The sequence below is a fragment of the Leuresthes tenuis genome, unplaced genomic scaffold, assembly GCF_036924035.1.
Source record: "Leuresthes tenuis unplaced genomic scaffold, fLeuTen1.0.hap1 SCAF_14, whole genome shotgun sequence".
Lineage (NCBI taxonomy): Eukaryota > Metazoa > Chordata > Actinopteri > Atheriniformes > Atherinopsidae > Leuresthes > Leuresthes tenuis.
The window spans coordinates 1,529,505-1,548,208 of record NW_027325368.1 but is presented as its reverse complement, the minus strand read 5'-3'; the positions used below and the strand labels follow the sequence as shown (position 1 = coordinate 1,548,208).

The 18,704-nt window shown below is 45.5% G+C and overlaps 1 protein-coding gene across 18 annotated transcripts in view; it reads left to right on the top strand.

Annotated features, from left to right (window-relative positions):
- Positions 1-18,704, top strand: part of LOC140268472 (disks large homolog 1) — a 122,338-nt gene that overhangs the window by 91,581 nt on the left and 12,053 nt on the right. For 10 of the 18 annotated variants that reach the window (XM_072363361.1, XM_072363357.1, XM_072363360.1 and 7 more), the window contains 12 exons: positions 378-428; positions 1,274-1,398; positions 6,409-6,578; positions 7,415-7,551; positions 8,995-9,139; positions 10,228-10,357; positions 11,211-11,367; positions 12,838-12,940; positions 13,097-13,211; positions 13,424-13,600; positions 14,288-14,354; positions 17,864-17,963. In XM_072363361.1, coding sequence (XP_072219462.1) covers positions 378-428; positions 1,274-1,398; positions 6,409-6,578; positions 7,415-7,551; positions 8,995-9,139; positions 10,228-10,357; positions 11,211-11,367; positions 12,838-12,940; positions 13,097-13,211; positions 13,424-13,600; positions 14,288-14,354; positions 17,864-17,963 — 1,477 coding nt within the window. Of the gene's footprint in view, positions 1-377; positions 429-1,273; positions 1,399-6,408; positions 6,579-7,414; positions 7,552-8,994; positions 9,140-10,227; positions 10,358-11,210; positions 11,368-12,837; positions 12,941-13,096; positions 13,212-13,423; positions 13,601-14,287; positions 14,355-17,863; positions 17,964-18,270; positions 18,305-18,704 lie in introns of all 18 variants that reach the window. The other 8 variants (XM_072363362.1, XM_072363359.1, XM_072363371.1 and 5 more) reach the window with 2 other exon arrangements.

Sequence of the window (18,704 nt, the reverse complement as noted above, 5' to 3'; positions counted from 1 at the left end):
TTTTCAGCTAATAGCTCTTTGGGAATCACCTTGTTGCTGCAGAAATCCTATTTTCTGTCTGTCAAACTGTGTTTTCTTTGCTGTTTTTCATAGATGCAGCTAAAGAAATGGGAACAGGCTCAAAGTCTCGCTCCTGAAAGGAAAATGTGAATAAAATAGCAGCAGTTTTTGCTGTAAATATAAACAGATTAAAGTTATTCTTCAGTCTCTTCTTTGAGCTTTTGGGTCAAACTATCAGCTGTGAGTAACTGCTCTCTGGTCAGGTTTCAGGATGTTTCACCTCAGACTCCAAACTGAAATAAACCTTTTTGTGTTTCTTCCTTTCTGACTGTATCTGTAGGCCTGAAGGCAGCTGATGTTGTTGTGTTTGTGTGCAGGTGAACGGCGCCGAGGCCGACTATGAATACGAGGAGATCACGCTGGAGCGGGTAAGACGGCGAGCTGCTTCCCCCTTTATTTCTCTGAGCTCAGAAAGACGACTGAAGCGGCTTCTCTCCGGGACGAGCTGCTGCCTTCAGGGACCAGCTGCTGCCTTCAGGGACCAGCTGCTGCCTTCAGGGACCAGCTGCTGCCTTCAGGGACCAGCTGCTGCCTTCACTGACCTGCAGGACGTTGGAGTCTCCCTCCGTTACCTCTTCACACGCAGGCGTCATGTCTCTGTCGACCTTTTTCTGCTCTGTTCCTTTAGTCCTGCAGGAAAATAAGAAATCAGCTGAGCAGCTGTGTTTAGATTTTATCATCTGAGCAGAAATATATTCATATTTACTGAAATCTGCATCAGAGGGTTTCATTTGCATAAGCAAGTTACTGTCCAGACCAGAAGAAAAGTTGCAGTTTTCAGTCCTTTATGGCCTAAAAACTGTCTCAACTGAAGAGAAAACACCAGTTTTTACTCTTTTATTTGGTTATTTTTCTCTCATTTAGTTTCTTTGCTGCTGAACATGTTTGTAACGTAATTTCTGAACTAACTTCTGCTCGTCTCTACATTTTCTGAAGCTCCTTCTTCTTCTGTTCGTTCCAAGATAGACTAAACGCAGCTTTGACTCATGCCCCATGAGGCGGTCCAAAGTGGTGTTACATGTAACCCTGGTCCAAATTAACTCGTCTGTTTAGTAGGAAGAACTTTCTTGAACCTGTGCGTTTTCTGTGGAGTAAAAGGTTTTAAAAGGATAAAATATTCACCTCTGCAGCTCAAACTTCATGGAGAAGAGTCAAAGTTACTGAGTAAAAAGGGAATAAACGCAGAGTTTCCTCCTTATTGACTATTTTCCAGGGAAACTCGGGGCTGGGCTTCAGCATCGCAGGCGGCACAGACAACCCCCACATTGGTGAAGACCCCAGCATCTTCATCACCAAAGTCATACCTGGAGGGGCCGCCGCCCAGGATGGCCGGCTCAGGTGAGACCACATTCACAGCTGGAGTTTATCCTCCTGGAAGACCTCAAATGATCCTAAATATTACTTCCCTTGTTGTTTTCTCCATCAGTTCGAAGCTGAGAAGCTTAAGAAAGGTTAAATCATGCATCTGATTGATTCATCTGTTTATTGCTGCTTTATCGGGTTTATTTATCGAGTTATTTCATAGAGAATTATTGTTCTAAGCATCAGGTAGTTTGTCCAGGATCAAACTGCAGGTTCAGAGTCCAACACGAGGTTTCACCTTTAATCCACCTCTGCTAAATGTTACCGTTCACCTTTAATCCCCCTCTGCTAAATGTTACCGTTCACCTTTAATCCACCTCTGCTAAATGTTTCCGTTCACCTTTAATCCACCTCTGCTAAATGTTACCGTTCACCTTTAATCTACCTCTGCTAAATGTTACCGTTCACCTTTAATCCACCTCTGCTAAATGTTACCGTTCACCTTTAATCCACCTCTGCTAAACGTTACCGTTCACCTTTAATCCACCTCTGCTAAATGTTACCGTTCACCTTTAATCCACCTCTGCTAAATGTTACCGTTCACCTTTAATCCACCTCTGCTAAATGTTACCGTTCACCTTTAATCCACCTCTGCTAAATGTTACCGTTCACCTTTAATCCACCTCTGCTAAATGTTACCGTTCACCTTTAATCCACCTCTGCTAAATGTTACCGTTCACCTTTAATCCACCTCTGCTAAATGTTACCGTTCACCTTTAATCCACCTTTGCTAAATGTTACCGTTCACCTTTAATCCAGTCTGCTAAATGTTACCGTTCACCTTTAATCCACCTCTGCTAAATGTTTCCGTTCACCTTTAATCCACCTCTGCTAAATGTTACCGTTCACCTTTAATCCACCTCTGCTAAATGTTCCCGTTCACCTTTAATCCAGTCTGCTAAATGTTCCCGTTCACCTTTAATCCACCTCTGCTAAATGTTTCCGTTCACCTTTAATCCACCTCTGCTAAATGTTACCGTTCACCTTTAATCCACCTCTGCTAAATGTTCCCGTTCACCTTTAATCCACCTCTTCTAAATGTTCCCGTTCACCTTTAATCCACCTCTGCTAAATGTTACCGTTCACCTTTAATCCACCTCTGCTAAATGTTACCGTTCACCTTTAATCCACCTCTGCTAAATGTTCCCGTTCACCTTTAATCCACCTCTTCTAAATGTTCCCGTTCACCTTTAATCCACCTCTGCTAAATGTTACCGTTCACCTTTAATCCAGTCTGCTAAATGTTTCCGTTCACCTTTAATCCACCTCTGCTAAATGTTACCGTTCACCTTTAATCCACCTCTGCTAAATGTTCCCGTTCACCTTTAATCCACCTCTTCTAAATGTTCCCGTTCACCTTTAATCAACCTCTGCTAAATGTTACCATTCACCTTTAATCCACCTCTTCTAAATGTTCCCGTTCACCTTTAATCCACCTCTGCTAAATGTTTCCGTTCACCTTTAATCCACCTCTAAATGTTACCGTTCACCTTTAATCCACCTCTGCTAAATGTTACCGTTCACCTTTAATCCACCTCTAAATGTTCCCGTTCACCTTTAATCAACCTCTGCTAAATGTTACCATTCACCTTTAATCCACCTCTTCTAAATGTTCCCGTTCACCTTTAATCCACCTCTGCTAAATGTTACCGTTCACCTTTAATCCACCTCTACTAAATGTTTCCGTTCACCTTTAATCCACCTCTGCTAAATGTTACCGTTCACCTTTAATCCCTTTCTGCTAAATGTTACCGTTCACCTTTAATCCGCCTCTGCTAAATGTTACCGTTCACCTTTGATCCACCTCTGCTAAATGTTCCCGTTCACCTTTAATCCACCTCTGCTAAATGTTTCCGTTCACCTTTAATCCACCTCTGCTAAATGTTACCGTTCACCTTTAATCCGCCTCTGCTAAATGTTACCGTTCACCTTTAATCCCTTTCTGCTAAATGTTACCGTTCACCTTTAATCCACCTCTGCTAAATGTTACCGTTCACCTTTAATCCACCTCTGCTAAATGTTACCGTTCACCTTTAATCCGCCTCTGCTAAATGTTACCGTTCACCTTTAATCCAGTCTGCTAAATGTTACCGTTCACCTTTAATCCAGTCTGCTAAATGTTACCGTTCACCTTTAATCCGCCTCTGCTAAATGTTACCGTTCACCTTTGATCCACCTCTGCTAAATGTTACGTTCACCTTTAATCCGCCTCTGCTAAATGTTACCGTTCACCTTTAATCCACCTCTGCTAAATGTTACCGTTCACCTTTAATCCGCCTCTGCTAAATGTTACCGTTCACCTTTAATCCAGTCTGCTAAATGTTACCGTTCACCTTTAATCCACCTCTACTAAATGTTTCCGTTCACCTTTAATCCACCTCTGCTAAATGTTACCGTTCACCTTTAATCCCTTTCTGCTAAATGTTACCGTTCACCTTTAATCCGCCTCTGCTAAATGTTACCGTTCACCTTTAATCCAGTCTGCTAAATGTTCCCGTTCACCTTTAATCCACCTCTGCTAAATGTTACCGTTCACCTTTAATCCACCTCTGCTAAATGTTATCGTTCACCTTTAATCCACCTCTGCTAAATGTTACCGTTCACCTTTAATCCACCTCTGCTAAATGTTACCGTTCACCTTTAATCCACCTCTGCTAAATGTTACCGTTCACCTTTAATCCACCTCTGCTAAATGTTACCGTTCACCTTTAATCCACCTCTGCTAAATGTTACCGTTCACCTTTAATCCACCTCTGCTAAATGTTACCGTTCACCTTTAATCCACCTCTGCTAAATGTTACCGTTCACCTTTAATCCACCTCTGCTAAATGTTACCGTTCACCTTTAATCCACCTCTGCTAAATGTTACCGTTCACCTTTAATCCGCCTCTGCTAAATGTTACCGTTCACCTTTAATCCACCTCTGCTAAATGTTACCGTTCACCTTTAATCCACCTCTGCTAAATGTTACCGTTCACCTTTAATCCACCTCTGCTAAATGTTACCGTTCACCTTTAATCCGCCTCTGCTAAATGTTACCGTTCACCTTTAATCCACCTCTGCTAAATGTTACCGTTCACCTTTAATCCACCTCTGCTAAATGTTACCGTTCACCTTTAATCCACCTCTGCTAAATGTTACCGTTCACCTTTAATCCGCCTCTGCTAAATGTTACCGTTCACCTTTAATCCGCCTCTGCTAAATGTTACCGTTCACCTTTAATCCACCTCTGCTAAATGTTACCGTTCACCTTTAATCCACCTCTGCTAAATGTTACCGTTCACCTTTAATCCACCTCTGCTAAATGTTACCGTTCACCTTTAATCCACCTCTGCTAAATGTTACCGTTCACCTTTAATCCACCTCTGCTAAATGTTACCGTTCACCTTTAATCCACCTCTGCTAAATGTTACCGTTCACCTTTAATCCACCTCTGCTAAATGTTACCGTTCACCTTTAATCCACCTCTGCTAAATGTTCCCGTTCACCTTTAATCCACCTCTGCTAAATGTTACCGTTCACCTTTAATCCACCTCTGCTAAATGTTACCGTTCACCTTTAATCCACCTCTGCTAAATGTTCCCGTTCACCTTTAATCCCCCTCTGCTAAATGTTACCGTTCACCTTTAATCCACCTCTGCTAAATGTTACCGTTCACCTTTAATCCAGTCTGCTAAATGTTACCGTTCACCTTTAATCCAGTCTGCTAAATGTTACCCTTCACCTTTAATCCACCTCTGCTAAATGTTACCCTTCACCTTTAATCCACCTCTGCTAAACGTTACCGTTCACCTTTAATCCACCTCTGCTAAATGTTACCGTTCACCTTTAATCCACCTCTGCTAAATGTTACTGTTCACCTTTAATCCACCTCTGCTAAATGTTACTGTTCACCTTTAATCCAGTCTGCTAAATGTTACCGTTCACCTTTAATCCACCTCTGCTAAATGTTACCGTTCACCTTTAATCCACCTCTGCTAAATGTTACCGTTCACCTTTAATCCAGTCTGCTAAATGTTACCGTTCACCTTTAATCCAGTCTGCTAAATGTTACCGTTCACCTTTAATCCACCTCTGCTAAATGTTACCCTTCACCTTTAATCCACCTCTGCTAAATGTTACCCTTCACCTTTAATCCACCTCTGCTAAACGTTACCGTTCACCTTTAATCCACCTCTGCTAAACGTTACCGTTCACCTTTAATCCAGTCTGCTAAATGTTACCGTTCACCTTTAATCCAGTCTGCTAAATGTTACCGTTCACCTTTAATCCAGTCTGCTAAATGTTACCCTTCACCTTTAATCCACCTCTGCTAAATGTTACCCTTCACCTTTAATCCACCTCTGCTAAACGTTACCGTTCACCTTTAATCCAGTCTGCTAAATGTTACCGTTCACCTTTAATCCACCTCTGCTAAATGTTACCGTTCACCTTTAATCCACCTCTTCTAAATGTTCCCGTTCACCTTTAATCCACCTCTGATAAATGTTACCGTTCACCTTTAATCCAGTCTGCTAAATGTTACCGTTCATCTTTAATCCATCTCTTCTAAATGTTACCGTTCACCTTTAATCCACCTCTGCTAAATGTTACCGTTCACCTTTAATCCGCCTCTGCTAAATGTTTCCGTTCACCTTTAATCCACCTCTGAGGAGGGAAGTCAGGAAGCTCAGCAGAGTGAAATGGGACGATCCTACAACTCCCAGAATGCTTTGCAGCCTGTCCCCAGAGGCCTCTGCTGCTTCTTGCATTATGCAGCAGAGAAAGTCAGTCACACCTGATCCAGGTGATGATGAGCTCAGTGTCAGGTTTCCTGTTTGTTGGGCACCGTGAGGAAAAGTGAGTTCACCTCAGTCAGCTTTTATCTCACAGACCAGACGAGTTGATGATGAAGTCTGAATCCAGATGTTGGGGGGAACCGACCCCTGAATCCTTCCACTTTGATGCCGTGCTGCAGGACGACTGACGGCGTTTGTTCTGTTTCAGGGTCAACGACGTCATCCTGAGAGTCAACGAGGTGGATGTTCGGGACGTGACCCACAGCCGAGCCGTGGAGGCGCTGAAGGAGGCGGGATCTCTGGTCCGACTCTACGTCCGCAGGAGGAAACCCGTCTCAGAGAAAGTGATGGAGATCAAGCTGGTGAAAGGACCCAAAGGTAGCGTGAAGACGCAGTCGGTTTGACTTTCAATGTTCACTCGGCACAGTGGTTCTCAAACTTTTTCGTTCATTCCCCACTTTGGACAAGCGGGACTTTTCAAGCCCCACCTGGCCCCAACACAATGCCAGTGAAATACGCCAAGCTTAACATTTTCAAGCAACATCATGCTGTATCTAAATTCTAACTCAATAACATCAAGACAAGGTTGACAAGACAGGTGAGCAAGTGAACACAGAAAAGCTACAAGCTTAAAATGTTTCAATTTATTCAAGTAACATCATGTTGTATCTAAATTCTAACAAAAATAAAGAAAAAAAGTGCAGCTGTGTCATAAATTGGAGACCTTTTGTCTGCTTCTTTGTGACTTAATGGTACCGGTAAAAACTCCATGTTTCTCGCCTTATGAAGGAAAGCTTGACTGGCCTAGCAACAGTAACCAAGGGGGGCGGGGCTTAGCGAAGGGTCAAATTGACGACTGTGGGGCGGGATGGGGGGCATCTATCGTCACACTCTGCGAGCGTCAGGGAGTCGCTATCAATATGCGGGAGAGTTGGAGTGTCTGGATAAAGATAGGCATAAAAGGGAAAGATTTCCTCCCGTTTGGCGCGCCCCACACTTTGAGAACCGCGGACTCAGCAGGTGCAAAATAACTATTTAATCCAGTAATTCGACTTTGTGGTTTTGGACTATTTATTTTTAACTTCTTCTGGGATTCTGTGGTTCAGCTGGGGGGGGGGGTCTGTTATTCTGCTGTAACGGATCTCAGGAGCAAAGCCTCGGTTTCCATCTGAATGCTTTCACCTCACTCGGTTTGTGCTTCCTGGTTGCTGCAGGTCTCGGTTTCAGTATAGCAGGCGGAGTCGGGAACCAGCACATCCCGGGCGACAACAGCATCTACGTCACCAAGATCATCGAAGGTGGAGCTGCGCACAAAGACGGGAGGCTGCAGATCGGAGACAAACTGCTGGCTGTGAGTCCTCCGTCTGTGGCACCTTTGATTCTTCTGGCTGAGCTGCAGGGATTTACGAACAGGAAGTTCTGGAAGATTTCACCACTTGTTTTATTTAGTTTACGGCTCAGCAGAATGTTTCTTCTCCTAAAACTCAAATCTGTTTGATCCTGTCCAACACAAAGAGAAGTCTGCATCCTGTTTATAAACCTGTGAAGATTTAAAGGTGACTCGTTATTATGTTATTATCACGTTTCTGAGCTCTTATTCAGATGTACGAGTCAACTCTGACAGAGTCGGACTCCTGGGTTCCTTCTATGTAGTTTATTGTTAGCTTTTTATAAAGCTGTTATATCTTCATTTGTAAGTCGCTTTGGATAAAAGCGTCTGATAAATACAGAAACAGAAACATAAATTAGCTGTTGGTTTAAGCTCAGCAACTCTGTTTCAGCCTCTTTGCTAACAGTCTGAGACTTAGCAAGAACTCAACTCCACCTTTTAGTGAGATTAGCATCATAATGAAGCTGCTCCTGCAGTCAGACCAAAACACTCCAGCTCTACATATAGATACAGATAGTTACTCTATTGATCCCAGAGGGAAACAGGTTAGCAGTTAGCTGTAAGTTAGCAGTTAGCTGTAATTTAGCAGTTAGCTATGAGTTAGCAGCAGATGTTAGCAAACAATTCTTTCTCATCCACAGTAATGGACCAAGCCGGAGATGTGCACAGCGTAACTCGTAGTAATGCATGTGAACCGTTAATTACTGCGTTTAAACATTTTGGATTTATTAACCTCATTAAACAGTTGTACCTGGAGACCTCCATCTTTATCAGAAACATGCCGATAATGTAACGTTAACACAGCGAGAGTGAGGAGAGGACCGGTGTTGTGTTGGAAACACACCTTACACACAGCTGCAGGTTGTCTGAGTTACAGAACGGAACCGTTCAGCTAGAAAGCTTCAGCTAACAAAGTAATGTGGGAACAATAATGTTCATCTTTCAGAAAGGAGCAGCAGGAACTCCTTAGAAGTTGGTGTACGTCATCTACATTAGCTAAGCTGTTAGCGTTAGCTGCTGCTAAAGGAAGAAATAAATCAGTAAATAAACCATGAGGAGTTATTTCATTAGCTAAGCTGTTAGCGTTAGCTGCTGCTAAAGGAAGAAATAAATCAGTAAATAAACCATGAGGAGTTATTTCATTAGCTAAGCTGTTAGCGTTAGCTGCTGCTAAAGGAAGAAATAAATCAGTAAATAAACCATGAGGAGTTATTTCATTAGCTAAGCTGTTAGCGTTAGCTGCTGCTAAAGGAAGAAATAAATCAGTAAATAAACCATGAGGAGTTATTTCTCAGATACTTCCCTGCTCTGAAGTTCTACTCGTTTCCATGTAAAGTTCTACTGAAGTATGACGTCACACCTGGTGTCTCTGATTCTGAGTCTGTGGCGCCTCTCTGTGCTCAGGTGAACAGCGCTTGCCTGGAGGAGGTGAGCCACGAACACGCCGTCACTGCCTTGAAAAACACTCCAGACGTGGTCTACTTGAAAGTGGCAAAACCCAACAGTGTCTTCATGAACGACGGCTTCGCCCCGCCAGACCTCACCAACTGTGAGTGAAAAGCTTGTTTCTCACACTGACGACAGGTTGATGAACACCCGTCGGTTATGGTGCTGTTTGCCTTTGGACCTGACAGGGTCCAGTGTGGTGTGTATGATAGGATTCTCAGGTCCCTGGTGAAGGTCAGTTATACAGAGATGTTGTATTAAAGATCCACCAGTTAGCTTATTTTCAGTCCCAGTTAAGAGATGACTGATCCAAACCAGCATCCAGTGGTCCAGTTGTGAAATTATTAAAGCATGTTTGACTCTTTCAGGAAAAGTACGGCTTCACTTTAACTGGATTAAACTGGTTTTGACAATAGAACTGATACATTTGTGAAATTTAGATGTGCTGTTAGAAATCACAAATAACAAAAAAATGACCACAAAAGGGTGGCAGCTCAGTCTTTCAACTTTTTAATTTAGATTCAGACAGTTCAGGTCCAACTGGTTCAGTTCATCAAAGGCCAGACTGAGTCAGAGCCTCTAGTTTTGATAGGCTGATATGTTTGGATATCACCTGCAAAACAATGAAAACAAAGATTCAGTTTCTTAAAAACGGGCCCAGAATGGACCCATGAGGTACCCCCAACCACAGAGGAGCCGCAGAAGAAGAAAGTTCTCCGAGCTGAAGAAGAGAGGAGCCGCAGAAGAAGAGAGGAGCCGCGGAAGAAGAGTGGAGCCGCAGAAGAAGAGAGGAGCCGCAGAAGAAGAGAGGAGCCGCAGAAGAAGAGAGGAGCCGCAGAAGAAGAGTGGAGCCGCAGAAGAAGAGAGGAGCCGCAGAAGAAGAGAGGAGCCGCAGAAGAAGAGTGGAGCCGCAGAAGAAGAGAGTTCTCCGAGCTGAAGAAGAGTGGAGCCGCAGAAGAAGAGTGGAGCCGCAGAAGAAGAGAGTTCTCCGAGCTGAACAGAGAGGATTCATTAGTTTTATGGTGGATTCAGTTGTTTTGTAAAACTGTAGAACTAAAACCTGTGCTCTAGTCTTTGAACTGTAAACTCTGATGGTTCATCGTTCAGTTCACGCCTCCACGACCACTCCCGCCTCGTCCAATCAGAAGCCTGACAGCTGGTCTTCACACTTTCTCTCCGTCTCTGTTCCAGCGTACACGCAGCACATGGAGAATCATATCAGCCCCCCCAACTTCCTGGGTCAGACGCTCCCTCCGCCGGCGTCCTCGGGGCGATTCTCACCGACGCCGAAGAGCATGCTGGGAGACGACGACGTCACACGGTGAGTACCCCCCCGTTATCATCCTGTATGGAGGACTGAAACTGCCAGAAGAAATGACCTCATGAATAAATTAATGCCAAAAAGCATTTTTATGCAGAGAATAAATTTATATTTCTGCTTTAATTTCCAACTCTCCTGATATTCCTGGTTTACTTTGCTTTATCATACTGATAAAATAATTTATTATTAATTTATTAAACAGAAAGAAGTGAAAACTTTAAGTTGGAGAAACGTGAAACGATTTAAGTTGAAATAAATGTACAAATAAAAGAACATCAAGAATAAATATGTAAATAGATTCATGATTAATGAGTAAATCCATAAAATAAATCAGATTATTAAATATGGGGACAAATTTACTGGAATATTTCATAATTAACCTTCAAAAAATTTTCTTGATTCACCTTAAAGGCATATTTTTTCACTTTATCCTAATTTATTCCTCAGAAACACTGTTCAGATCCTTCAACGTGCTCAGAAACCATGACACGAGGCTTCCCTGAACTACGGGGCGGCCCGAGGGTCATATTCAGACTTAATATTGCATTAAAAATAAAAAAAGATGGTCGTTGAAACTCGTGATTAACGCGTTCATTTGAATTAGAAATGTAAAGTTAAATTCAGTTTAGCTGCATTTATTGACATATTTTTTATTGTTTTATTGGTTTTTATTGAGTCAGTTTGATATTTTTGTATTGATTTTTAGTTTCTGGCTGTTTCGGGCCTCCGTAGTTTCCGCCCACCATAGACCTGCACACAGAGGGGAAGATGAAGAGGCTGTTTCCCTCTTCCTCGCCTCTGTGTGCAGGTCACATGACTTTCGGATGACTGACAGCTGCTGTGTGCCCCACAGGGAGCCCAGGAAGGTGGTGCTGCACCGAGGCGCCACGGGGCTGGGCTTCAACATCGTGGGCGGTGAGGACGGAGAGGGCATCTTCATCTCCTTCATCCTCGCCGGAGGACCAGCTGACCTCTCAGGAGAGCTGAGGAAAGGAGACAGACTCGTGTCTGTACGTGCGCACACACACACACAGTTTTTATTCATTTTATAATAAATGATACAACATCAAAGGGATAAAAAGAAGAAAAATCTGGATAAAATGATTCACTGGATGAAAATCCTTCTGTTGAAGGTTTCTGTCTTAAAGCAAACTTGAAAATAATGATTTGAAAGTTCAGACCAGTGGAAGGAGGCTAAAAGGCCTTTAGTGACTCACCTTCCCGTCACTTTGAACACTGAGCTGCTGCAGAGTCACAGCAGCAGAGTCAGAGCAGAGACGGCGTCCTCGGGCGGCGTTAACGGTCACGTTGTCTTTAAGACAAAGATCACAGCAGGACTTCTCTGTTTGGTAAATCTGTTCAGTACCTGCTGCTGCTGTGAGTAACTCTGAGTAGTTGAAGCAACAAATGGATCCGTTCAGTTTGCACACATTTCTTAACACAAAGTAGCCTCAGCTCAGTGTGACCACGATGTTTGTTCTAAAATCCGTTCGTACGTCTGAGTCCAGCACAGCAGACATTTGAAGGTTCAGACTCGTGCCCTTTTGGTGTTGGAACAACATCTGAGTCCAGCACAGCAGACATTTGAAGGTTCAGACTCGTGTTCTTTTGGTGTTGGAACAACATCTGAGTCCAGCACAGCAGACATTTGAAGGTTCAGACTCGTGTCCTTTTGGTGTTGGAACAACATCTGAGTCCAACACAGCAGACATTTGAAGGTTCAGACTCGTGTCCTTTTGGTGTTGGAACAGCCTTTTAGCGTCGTACTGGTTCCTGTTCATAAACCTGTTGTCTGTGAAGTGAACGAATCCAAACTGGAAAAACGAACCACATCCAGGCCAGTTTGCTCTCCAACCAAAAACACATTTTCTTGGCCAAGTACCATCATTATTTGAGGGTGACGTTTAAGGTGGTAATACATCACTTTAACACCGAATTGTTCAGAGCCAGATGTTTCCAGGGTTTTAGACCAGTGAAGCAGCTCTTATGGCTCCTAAATCCTCAAGTAAATGAAGCCTCTGCAACTCGTCACCTGCAGGTCCTCAAATCTTACTGAGGAGGAAGCATGAAGGGCTTTAAAGGGACAGCAGCAGCTTTAAAAGGACAGCAGCAGCTTTAAAGGGACAGCAGCAGCTTTAAAGGGACAGCAGCAGCTTTAAAAGGACAGCAGCAGCTTTAAAGGGACAGCAGCAGCTTTAAAGGGACAGCAGCAGCTTTAAAGGGACAGCAGCAGCTTTAAAAGGACAGCAGCAGCTTTAAAAGGACAGCAGCAGCTTTAAAGGGACAGCAGCAGCTTTAAAGGGACAGCAGCAGCTTTAAAGGGACAGCAGCAGCTTTAAAAGGACAGCAGCAGCTTTAAAGGGACAGCAGCAGCTTTAAAGGGACAGCAGCAGCTGTTAGAGTCAACAGACGGAGCAGCTGAACGGATCAGCTGGAACAAGCTGAAACCCGGTTACAGCTGCTTTCCTTTCTGCTTCCAGGTGAACGGGGTGGACCTCCGTAACGCCACCCACGAGCAGGCCGCCGCCGCCCTGAAGAACGCCGGGCAGACCGTGACCATCGTCGCCCAGTACAGGCCGGAAGGTGAGTCACACGACTCAGGTTTTAAAAGACGACCCAACATTCAGAAACCTTCAGAAACCTTCCTGTCAGTTCGGTTCAATAACGCCGACTCCGCAGTTTTGGTCCCTGGAAGCTGCAGTTACTGTGAGAAAAACATCTGGAACTGTCTGTGTTCAGAGTACAGCCGGTTCGAGGCGAAGATCCACGACCTGAGGGAGCAGATGATGAACAGCAGCATCAGTTCGGGATCCGGATCTCTGCGGACGAGTCAGAAGAGGTCGCTGTACGTCAGGTGGGAATCTGTCTGAATGTGATTAAAGCTGGAAGGTGTGGTCGAATTACTCAAAATGATCTGGAGTTTGTTGTTATTTGGTGTTCTGATTTTGTTGTTTCGTGATAAATAATTTTAAAAAAACAGTACAAATCCTACGAAGATGTTTCTGCTGGTGAATAAACTGGACTTTGAGTGTCTGATCTGAGTTAAAACTCGTTTGTGCGCCGCAGAGCTCTGTTCGACTACGATAAGACGAGGGACTCCGGGCTGCCCAGTCAGGGCCTGAACTTTAAGTTTGGAGACATCCTCCACGTGGTGAACGCCTCAGACGACGAGTGGTGGCAGGCCCGACAGCTGACGGCGCAGGGAGAGCTGGAGGAGGTCGGAGTCATCCCCAGCAAGAGACGGTGAGTCATGTGACCTGTGGGCTCAGAGAGAGCAACAGTGAGCCGTGAAAAAATGGGTCATTTTCCAGGTCTGCACTGGTTTCTGGGAGTCTGTGATGAAAATAACAGAGAAACGGCTCCTTTTTCTGTTAACATTAAAACTTCAACACGCTAATCTGAAGGCCCAAGTGTGTAGAAGCAGGATCCGTCAGGCTCTGTTGAACAGGCAGCGAGTTGAGGCCTGAGACGGAAGTTTAATTTAGTTGGATCGAGTGTCTGCAGCGGCGTTTAAAACCTGGATGATGTCACTGCTGAGTCGGGCCGATACCGGTACCTTCACTTCGATACCAGTTCCTGAACGATACTTTTTTCAATACCAATTTTATCATTTCAATTCTAACAAAAAGTAAATTACTAATTTCCACTCCAAGCAGTTCTCTTACTGAAAATAATAATTTCCAGAGCAAACGGGTGCAAACAGGTGCCAGCTGTTGTTTTTCTTTTTTATGATTTGGCTTCATGTTCAGATGAGATTCTGCTGGAAAAAGTGTTGAAATTCAAATGGATTCGATGTTTTTTCCCCTGAAACACGAGCAGAACAGCTTTACAGCGGCTGGGTTCAGATGTTGGCTCACAGCCACCGATCGAGGGCTCGTGACCTCTCCTGACCTGTGCTGACCTCTGACCTTCTGTCCTGTTTGTGTGCAGCGTGGAGAAGAAGGAGCGGGCGAGGTTAAAGACGGTGAAGTTCAACGCCAAGTCTCGAGACCGAGGGGTGAGTGCTGCACTTCTTCAGCTCATTTAAAGATGGTTTCTGTGTAGTTTTGGGAGAATCTGAACCCTCTGAAGTCACAAACAAAGTGTTTGGCTGAAAGTGAGTTTCCACCCTGATGAAACCTGCTTTCCGCTCACAGTTTGGCTGTTTGGCTCCAGATTAAAAAGCTCCTGGACTTCAGAGGGTTGAATGAGGGTTTAAAGTCTGCAGCAGCGTCTGGTTTCAGTGTTGCATGACTTCAGACTTCCTGATGTCTTTATCTCTGCTCCTGGTTGAGAAACGTTGTGTGTTTGAGCCGCTGCCAGCTGATCTCCACCTACTAATGACTAATGTTTACAGCCGCTGGCCCGTTAACAGCATGTCGTCTCTCAGACTCTTCACCACACCGCAGCAGCGCCTCCCCGCCACCTTTAAACCGTGTGCCGCCTTAACACGCGTCGCCAAAACGTCGCCCACGAAAGCCCCGACATGCATGACCCCCCCCCCCCCTCACACAGTGATATCTGTCTGCTTCCTCACCTTCCTGTCGCTGCTCTCTAACACCAAAGCGCAGCATGTGAGCTCATCGTGTCTTTAGCCCCGCCTCCTGCACCTCATAAAAGCTGTATTTCAGCTCCAGTTTTGGTTTTGCAGCTTCTAGAAGCCCACAGATGGATAAAGTATTTCCTTCATGTTTTATTTAGTATGTTTTACCCCAAAAAATTCAGATTATTAAAACCTGAAAGTTTAAGGTCTTATTTTACAAAGTGAAGTGGTTCATTATGTCCTCAGAGGGTGAGATATTCTGCAGCCATCACACACACTTCCATTCACTCAGTGACACCATACTTCCTGGACTGTGGGGGGGCGGCAGGGCTCCCTCTGCTGAACACCTGTTAAAGAGTCCAATTTAAGCCAATTAGAGTTAAATTCACTGTAATCAGAATCAAATCCAATTAATTAAATTCAAATTTAGTCGGATTCATTCATTCAGAGCCAATAAAAAGCTGTTGCTCAGCTCAGGATATCATTTAAACTTCTCTCTGATCCAATCCCCCATCCTGAGCTGCATGAGGCGACTGGGGAGAGAAAAAACTCCCTTTTTACAGGAAGAAACCTCCATCAGAACCAGAACCAGGAAGGGTCCATCTGCCTGGACCAGCTGGGGCTGAGAGGACAGGAAAGAGGGGACAACAATCAGCGTAACACCAGGCCAGAGACACCTGCTGAGAGAGAGAAACACAAGTTAATGACAGCAATGATGTCATATGTACATGGAGGGAGGAGAGGTGCATCATGGGAGCTCCCCCAGCAGGCTGGGCCTATAGCAGCAGAACATGGAGGGAGGAGAGGTGCATCATGGGAGCTCCCCCAGCAGGCTGGGCCTATAGCAGCAGAACTATGGGATGTTTCAGGTCCACCTGAGCCATCCCTAACTATAAGCTTTATCAGAAAGGAAAGTTTCAGCCTGATCTTAAAGGTAGAGAGGGTGTCTGCTTCCTGAAGCCAAACTGGCAGCTGGTTCCACAGAGAGGGGCCTGATAACTGAAGGCTCTGCCTCCCATTCTGCTTTTAGGGGCCTGATAACTGAAGGCTCTGCCTCCCATTCTGCTTTTAGGGGCCTGATAACTGAAGGCTCTGCCTCCCATTCTGCTTTTAGGGGCCTGATAACTGAAGGCTCTGCCTCCCATTCTGCTTTTAGGGGCCTGATAACTGAAGGCTCTGCCTCCTATTCTGCTTTTAGGGGCCTGATAACTGAAGGCTCTGCCTCCCATTCTGCTTTTAGGGGCCTGATAACTGAAGGCTCTGCCTCCCGTTCTGCTTTTAGGGGCCTGATAACTGAAGGCTCTGCCTCCCATTCTGCTTTTAGGGGCCTGATAACTGAAGGCTCTGCCTCCCATTCTGCTTTTAGGGGCCTGATAACTGAAGGCTCTGCCTCCCATTCTGCTTTTAGGGGCCTGATAACTGAAGGCTCTGCCTCCCATTCTGCTTTTAGGGGCCTGATAACTGAAGGCTCTGCCTCCCATTCTGCTTTTAGGGGCCTGATAACTGAAGGCTCTGCCTCCCATTCTGCTTTTAGGGGCCTGATAACTAAAGGCTCTGCCTCCCATTCTGCTTTTAGGGGCCTGATAACTGAAGGCTCTGCCTCCCATTCTGCTTTTAGGGGCCTGATAACTGAAGGCTCTGCCTCCCATTCTACTTTTAGGGGCCTGATAACTGAAGGCTCTGCCTCCCATTCTGCTTAATAGGGGCCTGATAACTGAAGGCTCTGCCTCCCATTCTGCTTTTAGGGGCCTGATAACTGAAGGCTCTGCCTCCCATTCTGCTTTTAGGGGCCTGATAACTGAAGGCTCTGCCTCCCATTCTGCTTAATAGGGGCCTGATAACTGAAGGCTCTGCCTCCCATTCTGCTTTTAGAAACTCTGGGCTCTAAAACTTGGCTCCAAACTGGGCCAGAAGAAGAATCTGAGCTCCGCCTCATGGAGCACAGGAAAGATGGGAAGAAGCTGCAAAATCCTCAGATATTAAAGGTGAAGAAGCCAAATCCTTTATTAATCACATCACTGAGACGAGGCTGTTTCACATATGATAATAAAACATATATATCAGAACAGGTAAAAGTGTCTAAAAGTGGACGTTTAAAGTAAAAACGCTTCCGGATCTTCACTCAGAGCTGAAATCTGGTACCAGGCGTTGGAAAACATTAACTGTAGTTAATCAGGAGGAAGCTGGACCCAAAGAGAAGCTGCAGGCAGGAATTACCCTGAAATAAAGCCGGTTCTGATCCAGAGCGGGACGCCGGTTCTGATCCAGAGCAGCTGCTGTGTGTCTGCATGTCGTCAGCATGTTCTGCCTCCTCACCCGCTCTGCCTCTGTGGACAAACCAGCCTCTGACACACTGCACACTCAGGCCCGGTTCTGCAGCACCGGCCCGGTTCTGTGGTTCAGACCGGATCCAACATTCACTTTGACTTTAATCTGCTTCTGGATTTCTGTGATTTAAGGTTAAAATGCGTTAAAAATAAGAAGAATTCCAGAATTAAGCAGCGAGCCGCAGACTCAAAGCTTCTGTCCGAACCAACATCAGACCCCTCATCTCCCTCCTGATCTCCCCCCTTATCTCCCCCTGATCTCCCCTCTTACTCCCCCTGATCTCCCCCCTCATCTCCCCCCTCCTCCCCCATATCTCCCCCTTCCTCCCCCTCATCTCCCCCTTCCTCCCCCCTGATCTCCCCCCTCACCTCCTCCTCCCCCCCTCATTTCTTTGTGGTTCAACACTCCCTCCCTCCCTCCTCCCCCCCTCCTTTCTTTGTGGTTCAACACTCCCTCCTCCCCCCTCCCCCTCCTTTCTTTGTGGTTCAACACTCCCTCCCCCCCCCCCTCCCCCTCCTTTCTTTGTGGTTCTACACTCCCTCCTCCCCCCTCCCTCCCTCCCCCCCCCTTTCTTTGTGGTTCAACACTCCCTCCCCCCCCCCCTTTCTTTGTGGTTCTACACTCCCTCACCCCCCCTCCTCCTCCTTTTCCTCCAGCAGTCCCTCAATGACAAGCGTAAAAAGAACCTCTTTACCCGAAAGTTTCCGTTCTACAAGAGCAAAGAGGCGAGCGAGCAGGAGACCAGCGACCTCGACCGTAAGTACCGGCGGCGGGCGGGTCTCTGAGAGACGACTGGCCGGCGGCAGGAAGAGAGATCAGCTGGTGGCGGCGTGCTGCTCTGGTTGCCACGGCAGCAGGGCTGGCAACAACACCCCTCCCCAGATTAAACTGAATGCCAGACCTGGACAGGTAGCCCCTCCCCTTCCTGTTTGGCGCCAACATGGCCGCCCTGCTGACCGGCGGCGCTCCCTCTGCTCTCTCCGTCTGTCGCTGGAACTCAGTAACGTTGTGTTTTTGTGGTTGTTTTCTCTCCTTGTTGTTCTCTGGGCTCTGCTGACCGCAGGAAAACAGCGACGACCTGCTGTCCAAAGGCCACAGTAAGTGTCCACCCCCCCCATAAAAACTCCCATCAGCCTCTCTGTCTCCACCAGGATCCTCTGTCACAGCTGTAGAACTCTGAGTATGACCAGCTGGTCCCTAAACTTCAGCTGGACTTCTTCTTCTTCTCTTAACAGGAAGTTACAGGAAGTTAGATTTTTTTTTTAGTGGCTGAATCTTTACTTTATTATTTTTGGGGGATTTTTCCACAAAATGTAGCGATTTGACACTAAATGAACTGATTTTATGCTCTATGAACGCACAAAATATTCAGTCACATGTTCTGCAGATCTCTGAAAAACGTTTACATGCAGAGAAAAGTTCTTTTATGTGAAAACTTTATCAGGAAAACCAAAGAGAACGAGCTGCACTAAGGTCTGAAACAATTAAAGGAATCAA